The sequence below is a fragment of the Pinus tabuliformis genome, chromosome 9 (genome assembly GCF_031772625.1).
Source record: "Pinus tabuliformis cultivar Carrire ecotype Pingquan chromosome 9, CPIR1, whole genome shotgun sequence".
Taxonomy (NCBI): Eukaryota; Viridiplantae; Streptophyta; class Pinopsida; order Pinales; family Pinaceae; genus Pinus; species Pinus tabuliformis.
Window position 1 is genome coordinate 1010836830 of NC_142307.1, and position 21144 is coordinate 1010857973.

Here is a 21144-nt window from a genome sequence, read left to right on the forward strand (position 1 = left end):
AGAAATAGATAATTTTGATGTTTGAACCCCTAGTAAGCATAATTGTGGAATTATGCCTCGTTGTTCTTTCTTCAACAGCTTTGTCATGCCATTAGAGCTGATTATCTTTCTTGGTTTCCCTGCGATACCCCTTAATTCAACATCCTTTCCTACCTAAAAAAAATCAAGAAAAGTTCTTGAAAATTAAAATTATTGTCCCCAAATATTGTAACCATTGGACTCGTAGTACAACATCAGCCCCACCCATTGGAATGGAAAGCATTGGACTATTCAATACATATTCCCCCATGGTTAGCTTCAAATTATGGCACTTTCCAAAGCAATTTATAGTTCCTCCATTTGCAACCATCACTTGACACTCGAGTGTTGGATATAGGAAGCAATTCAATTCTTTGGCTATCTTACAATGAATAAAATTATGAGTACTACCTGAATCAATCAACACTATCACTTTTTCCTTCTTGATATATCATTCTATCTTGAGAGTTTGAGAAGTGGTAATTCTTGCCAATGCATTGCAAGATGTGGTCGGATTCATTTCTTCTTTCTCTGAAGTTGGTTCCTAATGTATACCCTCCTCTTTTGATGTTTCTTGTTCTTTTTCTTCCTCCTCTTCACAATCTATGTAGAATAATTTCCTCTCATCACACTTATGACCTTTAGTGTATTTGTTATCACAATTGTAACAAAACCCTTTTGCTCTTTTTTCCTCCAATTGTTGTGGCGTCAACCTTGTAGGTTGTGGAAGGCTACGAGCAACAACACTTCCATCTTTATAGTTTTGAGTGGTAGACTTCCTTTTTGCCATAATTTTTCTTTCAACTTTTCTTGCCACACTAAATGCCTTCTCCAATGAATCAAATTCTCAAAGGTGAATCTCATGTTGGATGTTATTCTTCAAAGTCCCTATGAATACATCAATCCTATGCTCCTCTGGAATATCAGTTACCATAATATTCAATTTTTGGAAGTCCTCAATGTGCTCCGCCATTGAACCCTTTTGTTTGAGATTTATCAATTGGCTAAAGAAGGTGTTGCTCTTTATATCCTCATAATGTGCTATCATTTCCTTCGTAAAAATTGACCAAGTGACAAGTGGTTTATGAGAACAAAGCCATCGATACCATACAAATTGATTGGGTTCTAAATATAAAGATGCAATGTGTACCTTTTATGTGTGTTGCACATCATTTAGATCAAAATATTGCTCCATCTGTAGTATCCATGTTACCAGATCCTTGCCATCAAACTTTCTCATATCTATCTTTGGAATGTGGTGGTTCTTAAACCCCACATTGGAGTCTCTAAAATCATAATTCGTATTCCTTTTGTCTTCATCATGATTATCATGGATTACCTTGTCACCACCAGGAAGTCTTTCTTGGAACGAGAGGGTTACCTTGTGCGAAGGTTATTTTTTTGGGGGTTTCGTTCTACCTTATTGCAGGATCAGCGGAAGTTATCTTGTGCGAAGATTATTCTTTTTGGGTTTCATTCTACCTTATTGCATGATCAGCGAAAGTTTACCTTGTGCGAAGGTTATTCTTTTGGGTTTTGTTCTACCTTATTGCAGGATCAGTGAAGGACTTGTATAAAAGATCTGAAGCAGCCTATCATTGCATTTTGGAAGCTTTCCTAGAGCACACGTCTAAACAAAAGTAATATCATCTTAATTAGAGCTTTGTAATATATTTCGTCCCTATGATGTAAGATTGTATCTGAATTGAGTTCCTACACCAACGAAGAAGGAAAGTCATGTTTACAATGGACATATCTAATTGTTGTAAACGTGTGAGACAATCTGAATAGCAAGAAGTCATTCTCCCTTGCGGATCTGAAGCTTTTGTGACAAACCAAAGCCTTATATATTATGTGTGTGGCCTATTCTTTGTAAAGCTTGTACAAAACTGTCAAAGAAGACTATTGAAAATGGCAAACCTCATTCATTTCACAATTCTGAAAATGTGCGAAGTTTGTTTAAACCTAGATTGTTGTAGTGTGAAGATTTCTGAAGATATATATATATATATATATATATACATACCTGGTACAGTGCCAAATAAAGTGAAGTCGACCTTGGTTGACTAGTCGATTAATTGGTCTCAGAACTAACAACATAAGGGTTTCTCAAAGAACAGAGATACTACATTGATGATAGAAATTAAGGAACAATCCCAATACATGATGCACTGAAATGTGCGAATTTAATTGAGCTTGAGACCTGAATTGTTGTATTGCAAGGTTGGTGTTAAATACACACACACACACACACACACATATATATATCTGATCTAGTGCTCGTCAAAAGGTGAAGTCAATTTGCTTGAAGCCGACCTTTATCAATCCAACCTACATTCATTGCCATGACAGCATGAACAAGAACCTTGCATCTGACAAGTGCGACAGCTAGGGTTTTGCAATACAATCTGAGCAAAAACAGAGTTATGTGTTGGCAGTTGTGGAGCGGTATAATTGGCCACTGTGTTTGAGCAGAACTAGGGTTTGTGACACATTGAGCAGGATCATTGTATGCATGGATAATTGATGAAGTGAGAGTTTACATGCTAGGGTTTGATGTGAAGATTGTGCAACGGTCAGATTAAGCAGAGTTGAGCAGTGAGGCTACTGGGATTTGACAATGATATACATACTAAGCAGAAGCAGCACAGTTTGTATTGCAGTTCTTTTGTATTGATCTAGAGCACAGGTGGATCCAGTCTGAAAATTGTGAAACGTGGTTTGCCCGCTTAACAGGGTGGCAGGGTGGTGCAAAGCAGGAGAGTGGAGTCTCCTTCATGAAGCTCAAGAACACTTTAAGGCAGCAGGGTGGTGCTAGGGTAGGTTGGAGCCTGCACAGGGCAGTGGAGCATCCATCCAGTTGCAGCTGGTACACAGGATGTTGAGCACCTTCAGGTTGGAGCCTGTAAACTAGGGCGTTGGAGCATCCTCCTAATTGTAGTTGGTAAATGGGGGCATTGGAGTGTCCTACAGGTTGGAGCCTATAAATCAAGGGGTTGGAGCCTCCTTCAATTGGAGCTGAAAACTTGATGTAAACCTTTGAAGACAAATATTAAGAAGCATTTTGTGGTTTTGTCCCGAAGGAAATTCCAACTAAAACTCTGTCTCTGTTGTCTATATCAGTGTATATAATATCGCGATATTTTCGAGGAGACAAGATATCGCTGAGAAAATATCGCGACATTTTGTCTCCCCGAAAATATCGCAATATTTTCGAAATATTGGCGATATCTCGGGGAAATATCGCGCTACGACCTAAAATAACGCCGGGAGACAGCAAAAATTGTCGCCGCGGCTATAAAAGTCCAATTTTGTTTTTTCTTTCAATCATTTTCATTTCTGATTGTTGGAGAAAGAAGGGGAGAGCTATGTGCTCGCTGCCAAGGAGGGTTTGAGTGTTGAATAGCTATTATCGCCACCAACAACGAAGATTTTGTTGATCTAAGCTTGAAGAACAGTGAGACAATTTCATTTCTTCCACTAACAGGTATGTTCAAATAAACCCCTATGTTAATGAATTTTTTGATAGTTTTGGAATTATTCTTGCGTGCCTATTTGCCTACAATCATTTTGCTTGTTTTTTTTTTTCATTTGCTATGATTTTCATGCCCATGAGCAAATGCAATGGTTTTCTCCATATTTGGAGAGCAAACTCCATTTTTTTTTAAAACTTTCAAATACACCCTCTTATTGTCATTTATGGTTTTTCATTGAATTCACATTGCAAATAATGTAGCAAAAAAATTATTTTGTAAAATGATGTGGTTATTACTTATTAATTCCAATTTTTTTTTGGTGCCCTAGGTTTGAGTTAGCTCACTACAAAATTCAAATATGCCAAAAGCATTGGACCCATTTTGGGAGTATGGGAACCCTGATGGTGGGACAAATCAGGCATATCTTACATGCAAATTGTGTGGGACCAGGATGACAGGATGGGTTACACGACTGAAATACCATCTGGCTAGACTCACTGGACATGATGTTGGGATTTGTACAGCTTCTAGTCCGGAGCTTACACAAAAAGCTCTTGAGGTAATTGATGAAAAAGACAGAAAGAAGGAAGAGACAGAAAGAAACAAGGTTGAACGCACAAGTAGATCTTTCGGGATATCTTCTCCTGATTTTGATGTTGAGGGTAGTGGGAGGGGCTCCACAGCTGGCACATCATCACCTACTACTGCTAGTGCGAGGTCATCATTTTTTGTTCCACGAATAGGACATGGATCACAACCCGCTTGTTAAAAAAAAGGAGAAGCAAGAAGTAGATAGAGTCATGGGGAGGTATCTTTTCTGGAGCGATTTACCTCTCAGCATCACCAAAACCAATCCATTTTGGCAGCCAATGTGTGACGCTATTGTTGTTGTGGGCCCAGGGTACAAAAGTCCTACATATGAGGAGTTGTGGGGGCCAATTCTTCAAGCAGAAAAGCAGGACATCAACTCTAGATTGGCAGAGTTGAAAAAAACATGGGAAGTTACTGGATGCACAGTGATGTCTGATGGTTGGACAGATAGGAAGGGTAGGACCCTTCTAAATTTCTTGGTACATTGTCCTAAAGGTACCATGTTTATTAAATCGGTGGATGGATCAAAACATATCAAAGATGCAACAACGATATGTGAGTTGTTAGATGGGTTCATTCGGGAGATTGGTGTGCAGAATGTGGTGCAAGTCATAACAGACAATGCAGCTAATTATGTGTCTGTCGGCAAGATGCTTATGGAGAGGCATCGCACATTGTTTTGGACTCCGTGTGCAGCACATTGTCTCGATTTGTTGCTTGAGAATATGGGGAAACTCTCCTTCATCAAAGAGGCGGTTGATATGGCTAGGAGCGTCCCCAAGTTTATTTATAACCATGCTTTTGTTCTTAGCCTCATGAGGAAGTTCACTAGAAACAAGGAGTTGCGGCATCATGGGATCACACGACGTTTTGCCACAAACTTTATTACTCTTCAGTCTTTGCTTCAATGTCAGTTTGAGTTGAAGCAAATGTTTGTGTTTGATGACTGGCGTAATTGTAGATATAGCAAGAGACAGGATGGGAAAGCCATTGCAAAAATGGTGTACTCTGAGATGTTTTGACGTGGAGTAGAAGAAGCATGCTCAGTTCATGAACCTACAGTAAAGGTTCTCAGATTGGTATATGGGGAGAAGCTTGCAATGGCTTATTTGTATGAGGCCATGGATAGGGCCAAGGAGGCCATTCATTCTTATTATGCAGACAAGGGTTCTGTTGGCCTTGATAGGCATATGATGTTATGGGATGTGATTGATAGTCGGTGGACAAGGATGCTTCATCGACCCATTCATGCAGCAGCACTCTTGAGTCTTCCTAAACCCCGCATTTTCATACAAATGTGGCTTTGATTTTGATGGTGAGGTGATGGAAGGGCTCCATTCCTGTATTCATAGGATGGTACCTGATCCTGAGCTTCATAGCAAAATCAATCGCGAGATACAGTATTATCGGGATTGTGTTGGCCTATTTGGCTTTGATGATGCTATTAGGGAAAGAACCCTCTTCATGCCACATAAGTGAGAAGTCATCACTCATTAGAAATTAGAATTTTCAATTTAGAATTTCCTTACTTATAATTCTATTTTTTTTAAATTCAATTATGTAACTTTTATTTGAAAGTTTAATTATGTTTTAAGTTTTTGAATTTTTTATTTCTTTATTTTGTTGTAGATATTTGGTGGCGAAGCTATGGTGCAAGGGCACCAAATTTGCAGAAATTGGCCATAAGAATCTTGAGTCAAACATGTAGCTCTTTAGGGTGTGAGCGCAATTGGAGTGTATTTGAGAAAATACACACAAAAAAAGCGCAACAGGTATAACTTTGAGCTCCAGCCTTCAATTGAGCAATTACACTTATTGTAATTCTTAATTTTTAATTTATGACCTTCAAGTGTCAAGAGTCAAGACTCATTAGTTTTTTGACACTCTTACAAGCTGGAGTTCGCACGCCTCAATGATTTAGTGTATGTGTATTACAACATCTGACTTCGAATGAGGCAAATAGAAGCACCAATGGATCCAAATGCCATTTCTTTAAACAATATTGATGTATTGTCTCAGTGGAGGGTGGAGTCTGAGAAGCCCATCTTGGAGGAGTCACTTTCATGGTTAGAGCCAGATGGTCCATTAGAATAGGGGCAGCAAGAGGAGGAGGAGGACACTGTGGGAGCATCAGCATCAACACCATCTATCATAGATATAGGCGAGCAGAGCTCCATACCTAGCACTCACTAAGTCACTTGACACGGGGATTCGGGATTCGTAGTATCGGATTCAGACACGTTGACCCCCCAGAACAGGACACGTAGGATTCGTTATATATTATTTTATTAAATATATATATATATATATATATATATATATATATCTAAAAAAGATATATATACACACACATATATATATATTAAAAATTAGATATTTCTTACACAAATTTTAATTAATGACACAAATTTATTGATTTCAAACATAGATCTTCATCTATAGCATGCATAGTACATACAAAATTCAAATACATGTCAGTGGTCACATAAATCATGATTCATAATTCATAAATGAAAGACAACTTACAACTACAAGATAGTAAGATAAACACACTAACAACTGTAGTTTTCTCATTAAGTCATCAAATCAAAATGTGTTACATAAGTAGTGCTGGTGCAATGCCAATGGCAAATAGAAGTAGAAAATATAAAACAACTACAGGTATACAAGCCTCAAGGCATCAATCCTCATCATCAGCATCAGAATCAGCATCAATGTCCTCATCATCATGGTCCCCACTGCTCTCCTCTGCATCCTCCTCCTCCCCTGTATCCATAGTCGCCTCTGCATCTGCTGGTGTGGAGGATGACCCCTCTAAGTCATCAAATCTAACAGGCTCTAGCATTGGATCATTGAGATCCATGTTGGCCAATGCCAACTCAACACTGGTGTCCAGACCCATATCATCAGGAAAGACATCCCACATCTTTGTCTTTCCCCTCAACCACTCTTCCCTCTGCCTGTAAATAAGACGAAGGTTGGTGTGCACATACACCATTGTCTCTGCCTTGGACTGCTCAAGCCTGCTCTTCTTCACACTATACAAATTCCCATATGTGCTCCAATTCCTCTCGCAACAAGAGGATGAAGTCACCTAAGAGAGGAGCCTCATGGCTAATTGCTGAAGAGGAGGGCTTGTTGCCCCATGATTTGCCCACCAAGAACAGGGCTTCTTAGCCCCCCTGTCTCTAATCACATCATAACCTCCAAATCGACCACTGCCAGTGGAAAACTCTGCAAAGGCATCCTCCACCTCATCAAGCAATGCACTATCCTGAAAAATCCGCCTGAATGCCTCTTTCCTCCCCTATGAGATTTCACCATCCATGTGAGGAGGGAATCTGCGGGAAGGTCCACCATTCAACCACGCATGGTTGTAGTATTTGGGGTGCAATGAGTGAGCCAAACAATGTAAAGGTGTACAATTCTTGTCCCATCTGCTGACAAGAATATTCTGTATAGTATCACAGAAGGCCTCTGGTGATGTCTCATACTCAGGGCACTCACTCTATAGAATAATGCTCCTCACAGACTCAATCATGGAATCCCATCCCTCATAAACCTCTCCTAGGATGGGTTTGTTTGTATCTGCAAATCGAAGCAAAGAAATGATAGGGTCCATGATCCAAATAATTAGATCTACCCTCTCCCACCAAGCATCATCTAGCACTATGTCCTTCACTCTTTTAGAGGCTACCTGATCTGTCTTTCTCCAAAAAGACCAAAACTCAGAAATAACCATGGACCCAAGAGCGGTCTTGACCTCCATCAACCTCTTCAACATCATGAATGAAGAGGCAAACCATGTATCAACAATCTTCAACAATGATAGATTGGTGTACTCCTTGTAGATAGTGAGGGCATTTGTATGATTTTGCACAAAGTTACGGATATGTCTTGCATCTTCAATAATGCTTCCAATCCAAAGCACATCAGAAGCAATGGATTTCAGTGCTAAGTTCAATGAATGGACAATGCAAGGTGTTCAAAACACTTGTGGATATTTAGCTTCCACAATCATGCCAGCAGCCTTGCAAACAGGTGCATTATCTGTAATGATTTGCACACAAGAATCAACACCTACATCTTCAATAACTTTAATAAATAACTCACCAATAAATTGTGCATCCTTGTATTCTCCAAGTGTATCCACTGCTTTCAAGAAAACTGGACCAGTCAAGGAAGACACCATGAAGTTGATGATTGGGTGTCGTGCTGGATCTGTCCATCCATCAGAAACAATGCTAACCCCAGATGTTGGCCATGATGCTACAATAGGCTCAAGCATTTTTTGCACCTCTTTTTTTGCCTTCGTCAACAATGTGGTTCTCAGCTTCTCTGACCCAGGAGGCACATACCCTGCTGGAGCCCCTTGAGTTAGAGCTCAGCACATCTCAATAAATACTAAATAGAGGTGAGCGTGCAACATTAAATGATATGAATTTTTGATAGAAGAAGAAGGCAATGGTGAGATCAAGCTCTTCCCGTCTCTCTTTTTGGAAAATCTTGTCCATTGGACCAAGTGCAATTGCTCTTCTTTTTGCTGCTTGTCCCCCAATAGAAGTAGAACTCTCAAATGGAAATTTGGTGGTGGCTTTCCTCAAAAGTGGAAGGGGGTCTTCATTCTTGGGTTTTCTTGATTTTGAAGCCACATTTTCCATACCAACAATGGACTCCTTTTCCAATTTTTTTCTCTTTTGTAAAGAAACAGTGTTACAAGCTCCAATCCCACAACCCGGTAAAGCCAACAAATGTGCTTTCACACGGAAATATGTGCTTTTGAAAGCAATGTGACAAAAGTTGCATCTCCATTGCACATTGCCTCCTCCCTTCCCCTTAGTGCTTGTCCCATCCTCTCTTGTGACATATTTCCACAATGGATATTTATCAATGTTATCTCTAGGTCCTCCTCTTCCATGAACATTACTTGCAGCAGACTTTGATGATATTGGGGGAGTAGGGGCATCTCCAATGGAGACATTCATGCCCTTCCTTTGCCCCCTAACTGCTGCCTTTGATTGAGCCATGAATACTGTACAAGAAATGAACAAAACACGTACAAATTTGTAAACAAAAAATCATATACAAACAGTTGTAATAGAATAAGAAATTCAAAAAAATGGAGCTGAAATGCACTTACCTGGTGCTTGAATCTCCTTGCCAAACGATCTACTCCCTTAGCTCCTTGCTCTAAACCCTTCTGTCCTTGCAAACAGCTCAAACAATGCAGACCCAAATGATAAACAGTGTGAATGAAATGAAGAAATGCAGCCTTTTTAACCCGCGGCAGTCACTTTTCTAGGATACGAATCCTGGAATCGTGATTCGCTGGCCAAATCGGGATTCGTTTAGGATTCGACAAATCCTAATAGGATTCGAAGAATCCGAGTTTAGGATTTGATTTTTGGGCGAATCATACCGGACACGCAGGATTCCGGTTCGCGGGGCTATATGGACGAATCCAGTTACTTAGAGCACTCATTATTTGACATTAGGTGCAAAGGCAGGGTCAGGGCCTTCTACTACTAGGGGCAGGCCTGGCAAACCAATGTTTTACAACTCGGACTCGGCCGAGGATCGACTCCGACTCGGACTCCGACTCGGTAATGACTCGGCCGGCTCGATTTCAATGACTCGGTCGTTGTAAAAAATACATTAAATATTTATTTTTTTTATAAAAAAACATAATTTTAAATATTTTAAACATAATTTTAAAGATTTTCATTCAAGTTTCCAAACACACAACATTATAATATACATGGAAGACAACATATGATCAAAGTAGGCTCATGAACCAATCCATTATATCAAAATGGTACCCAATGGCAATAGTAAATACATAGTCAACTGTAGTCTGTCATACATGATCAACCCAGTTACACATTTCAACAAAGATCACCGTATACATATTACATGACAAAGGATTGATGCTGGCATTAAGAAGTTCCTCATTAGAGATAAGTTAAATTGCAATGAGTCTTGCAGTGGAGAAAATAAAAAAGGTGGTTGATATTTGTAAAAGCCAAAACAGAGATCATATTTGCACCATCTATGAACCCTCCAAAATTTATTTCCCCTTGATAAAAGCCTCTAGTTGGTGATGATAGGAACAAGCCAAACGAAATTCTCTAATAGACAAGAGAAGGTCGAAATTATTTGGATCAGTGGAATAGTAAATTTCAGTGATGTGCATTGAAAGAGATTTCAAGGAAAATGATTGTTTGACTATGTGGATCTGAGTGATGTTGGTTTTGCAACGAAAATTATTAGAAGGTTTGCTGGCAGAACTACCACTAGAATTTCATTTTCATGTGACTTCCATTCAGCAAGAACTTTTGTACAGTTTTGTAATTACTTAAATGGAAACTGCTTACAAGAGGACAGAGATAAAGGGGCTTCTATCTTTTGTTGCCATCTCACAGTTTTAATTTACTCACCAATTTGACATTTCTTTATTTGAAAGGCTGGTAAGGAATGGAACTGAATGCAAAACACTAAGTGCAAATGAGAATGAGAAATGCAATTGGTTATCCTATATTGGGTTTTATCCAAATCTCAGAGATCACAGATTTTCTGGGCACCTGACAATCAAAGCAAATTGAAACGGACCCGGCCGGGTTGACCGAGTCATAGCTGACTCGGTCAGCCGAGCCGGGTCATGGGCCGGGTCATTGAGCTGGCTATTGAAACGGTCCGAAACGGCCGTTTCGGTTTCAACTCGGCCGTTTCGTAAAACAGTGTGGCAAACAGCCCATCATGTTTTCCCGTAAAAGAGGGAGAGGGCAGTGATTTCAGATAGATGGCTGCTAGTTTATTTGTTATGCTACATATAACTCATGATAATGAGATACTTTTATATATGTGATGTTATTTTGTATTGGTTCTCCACATTTGAGTCCTTGAATGGACAATTATCAGGGATCAACAGGATTTGGTATCGCCTTTGTTGTATCATTTCTATTTGACATCATATATATCAATGCTGTCTTCATATTTATGTGCCAATGTGTTTATTTCATGTTGTTATTGCTTTATATGTTTAAAAATCTGAAAAAAAAAATGAATATATTATGCATTTTTTTATGCTTGACGATATTTTCGCCGATATTGCCAATAAGATATTTTCTGGACCCTTGCCGATATTTTGCCAATACCGATATTTTCAACACTGGTCTATATTGTTATGCATTGTTGAATGTTGTTTATAAATGTTTATGTTTATCTGATGCTAATAACATTTAATGTTCTATGAAGTTCAAAATATACTAATTGATAAGAAACACTAATTCACCCCCCTCTCAATGTTTCCAACATTGGAGGAGAGAGAAAGGGAGAAAATTCTGAGCAGGCCGAGACTGTGAGAGAGCACCGAAACTTCCAGCAGGTGGGCTGAGAATTGGAGGCCAAGTTTTCCTTAGACAGGCCGAGAATTCTAGTGCATCAGATGTACGGCTAGGAGGGCCGAAGTTCGCAGGTACAGGCAGAGATCTGCCAGGACCAATTCATCTTCCAAAGAAGCCATTTTCAGGGGGATGAATTCTTCCTTGGGTCGAAAATCTTAGGGCCATTTCCAGGTTCTAATATTGCTGTATTTCTGTGTAATCTCTGTGGGCCTAGGCCCTAAATTTTCCAGATCAGTATAAAGTGAAGGGGGATTTATTGGGCTGAATTTATGCTGCCTTGTGGTGATTTCCTATTTACTTTTGTGCTGCATATTTTAATTTTGAAGATGAAACCACCAGCGTATTTATTTCAGCAGTTTCAGAATTGATTTGAGCATAAACTATCTTCTGGGTAATAAAATAATTGTGAGAAAAAACAAATCACATCTGGCGTTAAAAGTTCAACAAGAATAGATCTTTGTCTGATCATAGTGGAAATAATATAGTAATATAAAGATGTGCAATATCACTATCTAGGTGGCCGTATGACTAGCATGGTTCCGATATGATCAAATCATAACAGCGATATTTAGCCACTTAGAGGATCACCTAGAGAATTTTCTTCTATGGCTCATAATGATGAAATTATGCACGTAATGAATCATTCCACCACGTTACATGTACCATCATCACATGTCAACTAAAACATCATAATAGAAATGACATTGTATTGAGCCAGGAAATGTATCCATTTCAGCCATGTAATATCAGAATTGGTGGAGGAATAATTCATGAAGTCATATTCCAAGGGCAACTAAGAGAAAATTTGCTAAAAAGATTGCACAAATAAAACTAATAAGTTAATAGCCACCTTTTGCAAAGCAGGATGATACTCTGGTATGCTGCTTTCACACCAAAATATCCTTGTAAGAAGGCTTGTTGGGTTTACTATAGTTAACTTTACATACAGAAGGGAAAAACAACGATGAATGCTAAAATCTGAAATCCAATACCTCGAGTCATAACCCAAATAAGGCACCTCCACATCAAGCATGCCACCTTTATCATGAACATTGCGCAATTAATGAAGCGATGAACAGAAAAAGAGAGAGATGAAACAAATTGCTACACAATTTTAGCAAATCACTCTGCTTACAAGTGTCAAATCTCACCCCCTCCCCCGGGTTGCAAGAAATGAACAGATATAGGGAAAATGAATAATGAGTGAATGAGGTGAAAAGAAGAACAATTTTATCTCCTTTGCATCTTTCTACTACCTAGCCAGTCCCCAGCCAACATGCATAGATTAGATTCAAATCCCTCTTGTGCCCCACTTTTGAAACCTTCTAGACATGGTTTCCAAATATTGACCAACCTGCCCTGCAATGCCTTGTATATTAGTGATGTAGCTCCTACTTGTTATAGCCAAATAGGCAGGTTTCTCTGGTGACCTTTTATAAATTAGTGATGTAGCTCTTACTTGTTATAGCCAAATAGGCAGGTTTCCCTGGTGAGTTTACTACACGCTTATGTATTCTTACAAGTGTCATTTATTTCTTTTCTATGGCCAAGGATCTTTCTCAGGTTAATATGTTTTCCTTCCCACCCAAAGCCCTCAAGAAGCAAAATAAACGCAACAGAAGCCACTTGTGCATCGATGAAAGGCTGTATACAAAATCTTGGCTTTGTAACACTCTACATTCCAATTTCTTATGAACATTTATTGCAGACAGCTCTTGAAAAAATAACTCCCACTCACGTAGATAAGATAATCATAATATTATTTTATTAATTAAAGAAGAGTTGAGGGCAACTATTGTGAGTTTTGGGGTAAATTGAGTCTGAGACAGCATTCCACTCTACTGTAGAGGAAACATTGTCCTTTTATGAGGCTGATTTGTCAAGAATACATCAACCTGTTTAGAAATTAGTATTTATTACTTTCCTAGTTCACACCTCTTCCTATGGATTTCTTATACATTTAATCAATATATTATTACTTTATCCTAAATTGACTTCCTTATATCCTAAATGGACTTATTTATATTCCCAAGTATTTTGGATATTTAATTGGTGAGCCATATTGGTTGTCATATATTGATTAGATTTCAAGCCTCACTATTTATCTGCACATAATAATTAAGGAACTCTAGGAAATTAGGAGAGAATGCTTCATGCTCGGCCAATCGAATGTTTAGAGGAAGAGATCTGCCAGCTTCAAACTATATTGCAGTGCAGCACGTCCTTTTTTTATCTCAGTGGCTCTATGGCTCTCTTCTTGTTTCAAATAATAATTCCTGTTACATAACATAAACAAAATGGACTTGCTATTTCTGGCAAACTAATTAAAAAATTAACACCTCTCCAATCCCAACATGGAGAATAGGTTTCTGGGATCCTTAATTGGGGCAAAAAAACAGTTTCCCTAAGGTCATGAGTGAGGCATGCTCCATTCCTTCTATGTAAACGTGTAAAGCCTGTTGATTGAGTTGCAAAGGCAAATCCACTCATTGGAGATTAAAGTCGTATGGCTGGCTAACAGCTTTGACCAGACCAATTGCTTGGAATGATTACCAGATGCTTGAACTCCACATATCATGGGCCTTTAGATTTGAAGAAAACCTATTTCCCACTCCATTGTTTCCTTCCATCAGTTGAGATCCACTTTCACTCGAGAAAACTAACACTATGCAGACACAGGAAGGAAATATTAAACTCAGATCCATTTATAATGGGATTCAAATTTCAATATACTTCTTTACGAGTGGACAAACAACAACCTCACACATTTACAAAAACTTATTAAATAACTAATGCCAAACTCCATTGTCAATCCCAAACCTCTATTATTACAATATGAGTGCTAGTACCAAAAACACAACATGAGAAATCCTCTTACCTTTACAAGCGAACCACTACCCCCACAGGTTGAACAAGTAGATTCCAGCCTGAAGGCACCCCGTTGCATTTTTATCTAAAAGCATCAAGACCATCTTGTATTAGACCTGACTTCAAAGACACTAAAGTATCAAAAAGCATTGAATGTGAATCCTCAAAAAGGAAGCCAATCATTTCCAGATATAAAACTGTAGAAATCACAATCAAAAACTAAAATCCAAATCACCACCAACCGATCCAGAGCCTTTGCAAACTCTGCATGTTTGAGGTTTAGTCCCAGCTGGCACACCGCTCCCATCTAAAGAACAAAGAAAGCATTTATTATTTTTTTTTAAACAAAACCAATGACAAGATCATATTGCACACGCTTGACTTTCTGGAAGCTCCAAAATGAAAGGATAAAAGATCAGAAATTTGAAATGCTGAAACAACTAAGGCCAGCCAAGACTAGATAACATTGCTACAAGACTTTTAACACATGGTAAAAATGAAATACAAACTATTGCAATAAATATACACAAGCTCCAGCCTGGCAAACAAAACATGACATGAAAAAAAATTAGAATAGAATTTCAATTAAAAGATATAATTGTGCTTTGCCTAGTCAATACCCAATCTTAAAACATGCATTAGACATATAAACATGATGAATGTGGAAAGGAGAAGAACAATGCTATTGCAATGAATATTCCAACTTAACCTATAACTCCTCAAGGTTCAAGTGATAAAAAAATAAATCATGAAATATCATTTTGATTTTCTGTTGTAGAAGCTCCAACCATGAATGTAAGTCCATGATTATTAGGTACCTACGTTCTCATTGTGGCTTGTAAGCTCCACATTGGCCACTTACAACTTTTGTTCATTATGTTTACAGTTTCACTCATAATGATCCTAGTGATATGACATACTCTCCTAATCAACCTCACTAAAAGAGCTTTCCTAAGCAGCTCAAGAGAGAGGGTGAATGTTGAAAGCCCATCAGTTTGCCCTAACCATTAATGATTACTGTATGTATCAAAAGCTTAGAACAAACATTAAAATATGAAGGTTTCCATACCAACTTTAAACATGTCATAAAAAAGATGCATTTAATCATCTCAAAGGTTTTAGAAAATCAGACTCACATTGAAAGAGTGATGTATGTGGAAAGCTTCAATTTTGTATCCTTCATTAAATTCATATATTGCCAAGGTATGAAGATATGGGCATGCCATGTATTGAAATTACGTACTGCATAGATAAACTTTATAGATATGGAAAATTTCTAAAAAACAGAACCAAAGTTTACGTGAAACAGAAAACCTTAAAACATGTAATAATATTATTCATTCACTCCTGATATAAATTATTTAATACTCAAGACTCAACAATGATCATAAAGAAACTTGAAAATCATTCATCAACATTCAAAATGTTTAACCAAGTACATTTAAAAAATACCCAATGGCATTTTCCAGTCACTGCTTCAACCCTTGATCACTCTAATATCAAGTTGGAGCCCACTTAGGATTTTAATAGAAAAACTTGATTAACAAGCAGTTGATCAAATTTCTTTGTAGCTTCACGTGGAGACAAGGAGTTGAGTGAATCCTTGTCCAAAGAAAGATAGGATCGATGATAACGCACATGTTGCTTGACACTAGAAGTGCTCCTCTCTGATTAAATGTGAATGTCTAAAAGCAAAGGTGAGAAAGTCACTAAGTTGCCTAAAGAATTGCTTATGGAGCAACAGACGGCAGGACCATCCCAAATGGATGAAAAAAGAGATGTCCATTGAAGTAAGAAACTTTAAAAAGGGTGATGTTGAGATATCTTTTGGATGAGTCCCAGAACTAAAGAATCATCATGAAGTGGAGTTGGAATCCTAGAAATTGCCAATGTGGAACAGACTTTGGAAACTACTCTCACTTGGAACAAGTTGCAATTGAGGTTGCTATTGTCGTTGCATTTCCTCAAGAAATTCTTTCTTTGTATTATTTTCGACATTTTCTTGGAGCTGCACTAACACTCCCACATTGTCGTCATATTTGTTGTACTCTTCAGTCCCATTGACCTACATTTGTGGTCATTTGTCAAACATTAACAAAATAATCTTATCTCATCTTATCACAGCTTAATTTCAATGGCAATATTGTTACTCCCTAAATTACTATATTCAATTGCAAAAGAAGTCACTAGTGAAGGGACCTGGTGTTAAATCTCCTAATACAATCCCATATTTATTTTCTCGCAACAATTATTTATTCTCAGCAATTTACTTATTAACCAAATAAATTATGAATTGTTGAAAAAATAAATTCACTGATATTTTAACATCCAGAAATTTATATGCAGTGAAAATAAAATCAGAGAGAGATAAATCACAAATTCAAACAGATAAACACCCACAACAATTCTCCTTCATTGATTATTCTTAAGAAAATCATGGTTTCAACCCATAGAGAAATTATAAGGAAATACACATTCACTGGAACCTACAACTCAGCCCCGCTGGAAGAATTCGGCCCTAGGAATTTCAGCCCACCTCTCACTAACAACTCAGCCCTGCATCTTCCCCTCGAACAGCGTCTGTGCCTCAGGAACTTCAGCCCTGGAAATATCCAACAATTCAACCTCCTTCTCGCTTCAGCAATTCAGCCCTACAATCTCCAGCAATTTGGCCTCCTGGAAATGCTCTCAAATCAACTTGCTCTCTTCCTCTTCTACGCTACAATCTAGTTGAGCCTCTCACTCTAGAGAAAATCACTTTCTCCACTTGTTGTGTCTTCACCTCTCCCTTAGGCTTATTTTATAATCTTCATCAAGCCTAAATGCCTAACCCTAATCGCCCTTCTAGAAGATCTAGGAGATAAACGGTTGAAATCATTTCCAAGTTACTTAAATAATTTTATTATTTCTCCTTAGAAATTGACATAATAGTCCACAATAATTAATTGACTTAAATTATTGTACTTTTCCTAAGTTCGACTTAGGAAAGAAGACATAAATCACTTACTCCATCAAGCAAGCACCTAAAGAGGCAATTAATTATCTTCTACATGCTAAGACACCAAGCCTATGCAAAAGACCTTCCAAAGCTACCACAAGCTTCAACACTACCTCCTAGCAAGGAAGGAATTCTCCACTACCACTAGCTTGTCTCTGTATTTCACAAACTTCCCTTTCACTACAAAGTTTAGTGAGAATATATGCCACCTGCTCCTATGTGGAAATGTACTACAATCTCACAGCACCTCTTTGGATTATGTCTCTGCTGAAGTGATATTTGATCTCAATATGCTTGGACCGATCATAAAACACAGGATTCTCAAAGAGCTTAATGCAACTCTGATTTTCACAGTGAATCACCGTTGGCACCATCTCAAGACCAAATAATCCTACAAGCATCATGTGGAGCCATATTGCCTCTCAAACCTGTATTTTGTAGGAAACAGCCACCAATCCGAAGTACCCACACCAAAAACACACCAAAACAGGGCCAGTTGTACCATAGAGTGTTTCATGATTTGGAAACACTACACAGTACAACCATGGCAGTTCAACCCAAAGTTCTCATGTTTCGAGCAAATCCATGATTGTTTTTGCTTGTGTAGGCCCACTCAAATAACCATGAAGGTCACGGGGCCCTTCTATGGCCAAAAAAGGCTTAATCTATCAATAAAATTTATTTCTAATCATTCCACAAACTAATTAACTCAATCTTGCGTTCACTAAAAAAAATTAGAATTCTCTAGAAACCCTAACAGACCTTTTCTATTAAAAAAGCACTTCATTCACTCATTCGGGACAGATTCTTCAACAAAAAGAGCTTCAAACAGCAGCAGCAAGAATTTTACTTGTGTTGTAGAGCATTAGGGGGGTGGTGGTTGGCATGGGAATAGAGGTTCAATTAATGTAAAAAAAAGAGGACCTTCAAGGGCTATTACACAAGAGTCAAGGCTCACATTTTATAGTAAGAGGTAAAGAGTGTTGAAGTTTGTGCACATACTAGAAATACAGAGGTAAGTGTTGCATTTAAAAAAGTGCAAGATGATGCTCAAAAGTTGAAGAAGAGAATAAGAAGAATCGGTATGGGTAGCACTAGCAATCCTCGCTTGGATGCTAGCAATGAGCCAAGGAATATTCATGAATCAAGGAACAAGAGGGTGATAGAGGTAAGAAAGAGACATCCAAGACATCAAATGCAACCAAAGATAGTAGAATATTGAAAATGCTCAACAATCAAGGGAGAGAAGAAGTTGATTCAAGAGTGGCAAGGGCCACCATAGCTTGTGGTATCCCTTTTAATGTGGTTTGGTCCCCATATTTGTAGGATTTGGTGAGAGAAATTAACATAGCCCCTCAATGTTTCAAGGGAACAAACCAGAGTTGCGGGGGAGCTCCCCCGAAACCGCTCCCGAATCGCACTCCGGGCGGGAGCGGCTCCAAAGCGCCTCGGGAGCGCGCTCCCGAAAAAAAATTTCCGCTCCCTGCCATTTTCGGGATCGTTGTAGGGAGCGATCGCTCCGTCGCTCCCGGAGCGAAATTTTAAGCCCGGGAGCGACCGCTCCCGATCACTCCCACTCCCCAATCGCTCCCGATCACTCCCGAACATTAAAAAATCGCTACGGGAGCGTTTCGGGTGGCGCCGAGAGCGATCCGGCGGGAAAAAATTCCGCGAACCCGAAAAAAATTAAATTAACAACAACAAAACAAAGAACAAAGAAAAAAATTAATAATAAAATATATATATATATATAGATATATGTTTTAAAAGCCCAATGGGCCTCAAAAAAATTCATTATCACTTCATTGAGTTGAGTTTCTTGGAGAGCAAGAGCAAAGGAGCAAGGGGAAGCGAGAAGCAAGCGTCGAGGAGCGAGGAGCAAGCCTGCAAAGAGGTAAGTAACTTAGTAGTTTAGTTAGTTTAATTTAGTTAAGTAGTAATTTAGTTAATTTAATTTAGTTTATTTAGTTTAAAAATCATGAATTTAAATTAAATTAATTTGCAAATTCAAAACCCTACAAACATCAAACACCATGGACCTGGCTATATTTCTTGGCATTTTCCTCTTCTTGGTCCCTTTTATGGTTATTATGGTGCTGGAGAGTAGGAAACGGAGGGGCCAAACTGAAGAGGGGGATGAAGACGCTGGAGAAAGTCGAATTGATGAAAACCCTGGTGAGGAGGAGCTGGAGGAGGGTGAACATGACCCTCAAAAAACTAAACAAGACCAAACCCCATTGTGGAAATATGTTAACAGGGCTGAAACAGGGAGAGGGGGTGGAAGCACTAAATTTCATTGCCCCCATTGCAACAATGATTACACAGGTTCATACACCCGTGCTAGAAGACACCTCTGCGGGAAAAGGCCATGGGATGGAGGCAAACAAATAGGAATCAAAACTTGTCCAACGGTGTCAGCAGCGGATAGAGCCAAATACATAAGGGAAGAGGAGGAAGCCCAATACAAATCAAAAAAATCAAGGGGTTTCTTTGAACCAAGCTCACAATCACAAAGAACTCTTTCAGCATCCTCCCAAGGTAGTGGATATGGAGGCACAAGGTCATCATCTTTAAGGCGTAGAACCATATCAGATTTCCTTGATGAGGGGTGTAGAAATGATGTGGATTCAAAGGTTTACAGGTTTCTCTGTGCATGTGGGATACCATTCAATGTTCTTCGCTCACCTTATTGGCACGAAATGGTTTCTGCCATAAATGATGCCCCTAAAGGATACAAGAGCCCTGGGTATACAAGGCAAGAACCGTTGGCCTTGATCATGAAAAAGCAAAAATATCACATTCTTTGAATAGAATGACAAGTTCTTGGACTGACCATGGGGTGTCCATTGTATCTGATGGATGGACAAATGTAAAAGGCAAGCCATTGATAAGTGTTCTTGCTGTGTCTGTTAGTGGTCCCATCTTTCTAACTGCACATGATTACTCAGACAAGTTCAAGACCGCCATCAACATTGCAGAAGCATTACTTGAAACAATTGACCGTATTGGGCCATACAATGTCATCCAAGTCATCACTGATAATGCTCCTAATTGTAAGGCAGCGAGAGCAATTATTGAGGATAAATACCCCAACATATTTCGGTCTGCATGTTTGGTTCACACATTGAACCTTCTGATGCATGATTTTGTCAAAAACAAAAATGCACAATACCAATGGATTGGTGATTTGTACAAGAAAGGCAAACAAATGATAGAATTTATTACAAATCATACCAATACCCATGGCCTTTTCCGCAGTCACTCGAGATTGGAGTTGTTGAAGATTGCGAAGACCAGATTTGGTAGCTATTACCTCACCTTCAAGTGCCTTTTGAAGGTAAGAGAGTCATTGGCTAGCATGGTATCAAGTCCACATTGGCGGGTATTAAAGGAAAGGGCTACAAATGCAGTTGACAGGCGAGGTTTTGAACTGGTGGAGGAGGCCGCTCTTGATGGTCAGTTTTGGACAAGTGTGAGACAAGTATTGGATTTCACCAAGCCCATTTATCACATGATTCAGTTTGCAGATACAGAAAAACCAGTGATTGGCGAGGTGTATGAGCAGATGGATACCATGTTGGGGGAAATAAAAGATATTGTTCATAACAGAGATCCCGACTTGTACAATCTGATTCACGATTGTGTGTGCGAACGGTGGAATAGACTTAATCTTCCACTACATTGCTTGGCGTATATCCTTACGCCAAAATACTACTCTACATCTTGGTTGGGCCAACCTGCACCAGGGGGTGGGGTTAGGACCAAACCCCATTTAGATGCAGAGGTAACT

General features: G+C 38.8%; 1 protein-coding gene across 1 annotated transcript in view; it reads right to left on the reverse strand.

Moving 5' to 3' along the window:
• Window positions 1–21144, reverse strand: part of LOC149152141 (chaperone protein dnaJ GFA2, mitochondrial-like) — a 240918-nt gene that overhangs the window by 142577 nt on the left and 77197 nt on the right. Inside the window, exons 10-11 of the mRNA XM_089439251.1 lie at window positions 14599–14663; window positions 14367–14441 (exon numbers count right to left, since the gene is read on the reverse strand). Of these exons, the coding sequence (XP_089295377.1) occupies window positions 14367–14441; window positions 14599–14663 (140 nt within the window). The remainder of the gene's footprint in view (window positions 1–14366; window positions 14442–14598; window positions 14664–21144) is intronic.